Source organism: Nanorana parkeri, unplaced genomic scaffold (genome assembly GCF_000935625.1).
Source record: "Nanorana parkeri isolate BGI_ZX_2015 unplaced genomic scaffold, ASM93562v1 scaffold2484, whole genome shotgun sequence".
In the NCBI taxonomy this organism is placed as follows: domain Eukaryota; kingdom Metazoa; phylum Chordata; class Amphibia; order Anura; family Dicroglossidae; genus Nanorana; species Nanorana parkeri.
Window position 1 is genome coordinate 120285 of NW_017308752.1, and position 1075 is coordinate 121359.

The window sequence follows — 1075 nt, forward strand, 5'->3', positions numbered from 1 at the left end:
GTTCCCCACCCGGCTCTCCTCGTTCTCCCCCCCCGACTGTCTCCACTGGCCGTCATGCTTAATCAACATCCGATTATACTAACTGGGTTTTCTAGTGAAACAAAATCAAAGTCTTAGTCACTGTGCTGTATTGCCCAACAAGTTCTGCCACGAACAAATAGTCCATGGCCCTCATACCCCCACAGTGGCCGAATACCATGCGTCTTGGGGGAAGAGTGTCTTGTCCTGTCCTCCTGGGGTGCTAGTGCGGCCGAATATGTCAGACTCACCTGGTCGGGAGGTGGATTATGCTCCTCCCTATCTGCAGCGTCCGACACATTTGGCTGCACCAGCACCGCGGGAGGGAGCAGACTTGCGATCTACCAGCGTTAGCTTTGCAAATGATTGACAGATTGCGATTGACCTAATGGGCACCCCGGGTAGAGGTCTTGGCTGCTACCAACTTCATGGTCCGCCATTTACACCAGACTGTGTTCTCCTCTCACCTGTCCCTCTCGCGATCCTTGCTGCAGGTTGCTTCGACTTTGGCTGCTGGAGCGTCCGCCTTGCTCTGGGCCGGGAAGCCTGTACCTAAATTAGTCATATGAATGGGTCCATGCTATGAGCAGAAAAATACACAGCGGCATTAGCACATCTAAAAGGGCCAGTCAGTTTTCTCCTCACCATCAACTGACTTTCCCTGCCCAAGGGGGCCACTTGTATACCCCACCACCCCAATACCCTACCCCAGAAAGGGCCACCTCTGAATATACCCACATTACAAAGATTACATCATTTCCGGGGCTTCTTTGCTCCTCTGCAACTTATTTAATGGCAGACAGAAAATAAGGAGAGACGCGCCTCTAATAGAGAAGCAGCGTTATTAGGACACACAGCGGCAGAAAATGCACATCGTCAGACCCCCAAAAGCTTCACAGTCCACTCATAAAAAGCCAATTGCCTTTTTTTGGTTTTAAATGTAGCAGGAAAGCGTTAGACACTCCATTCATTGCAGTTTGTGTTCATTGGAGATGCGCCCACCCCCCCTCTGCGCGCATTCCCCGTTCGGGAGACGCGCCCAACCTCTCTGCGCGTC

The 1075-nt window shown here is 52.0% G+C and overlaps 1 protein-coding gene across 1 annotated transcript in view; it reads right to left on the reverse strand.

Moving 5' to 3' along the window:
* The window catches only part of KIAA0907 (KIAA0907 ortholog), a 27688-nt gene that overhangs the window by 3897 nt on the left and 22716 nt on the right, over positions 1–1075 (reverse strand). The window contains 1 exon segment of the mRNA XM_018573677.1: positions 486–598. Coding sequence (XP_018429179.1) covers positions 486–598 — 113 coding nt within the window.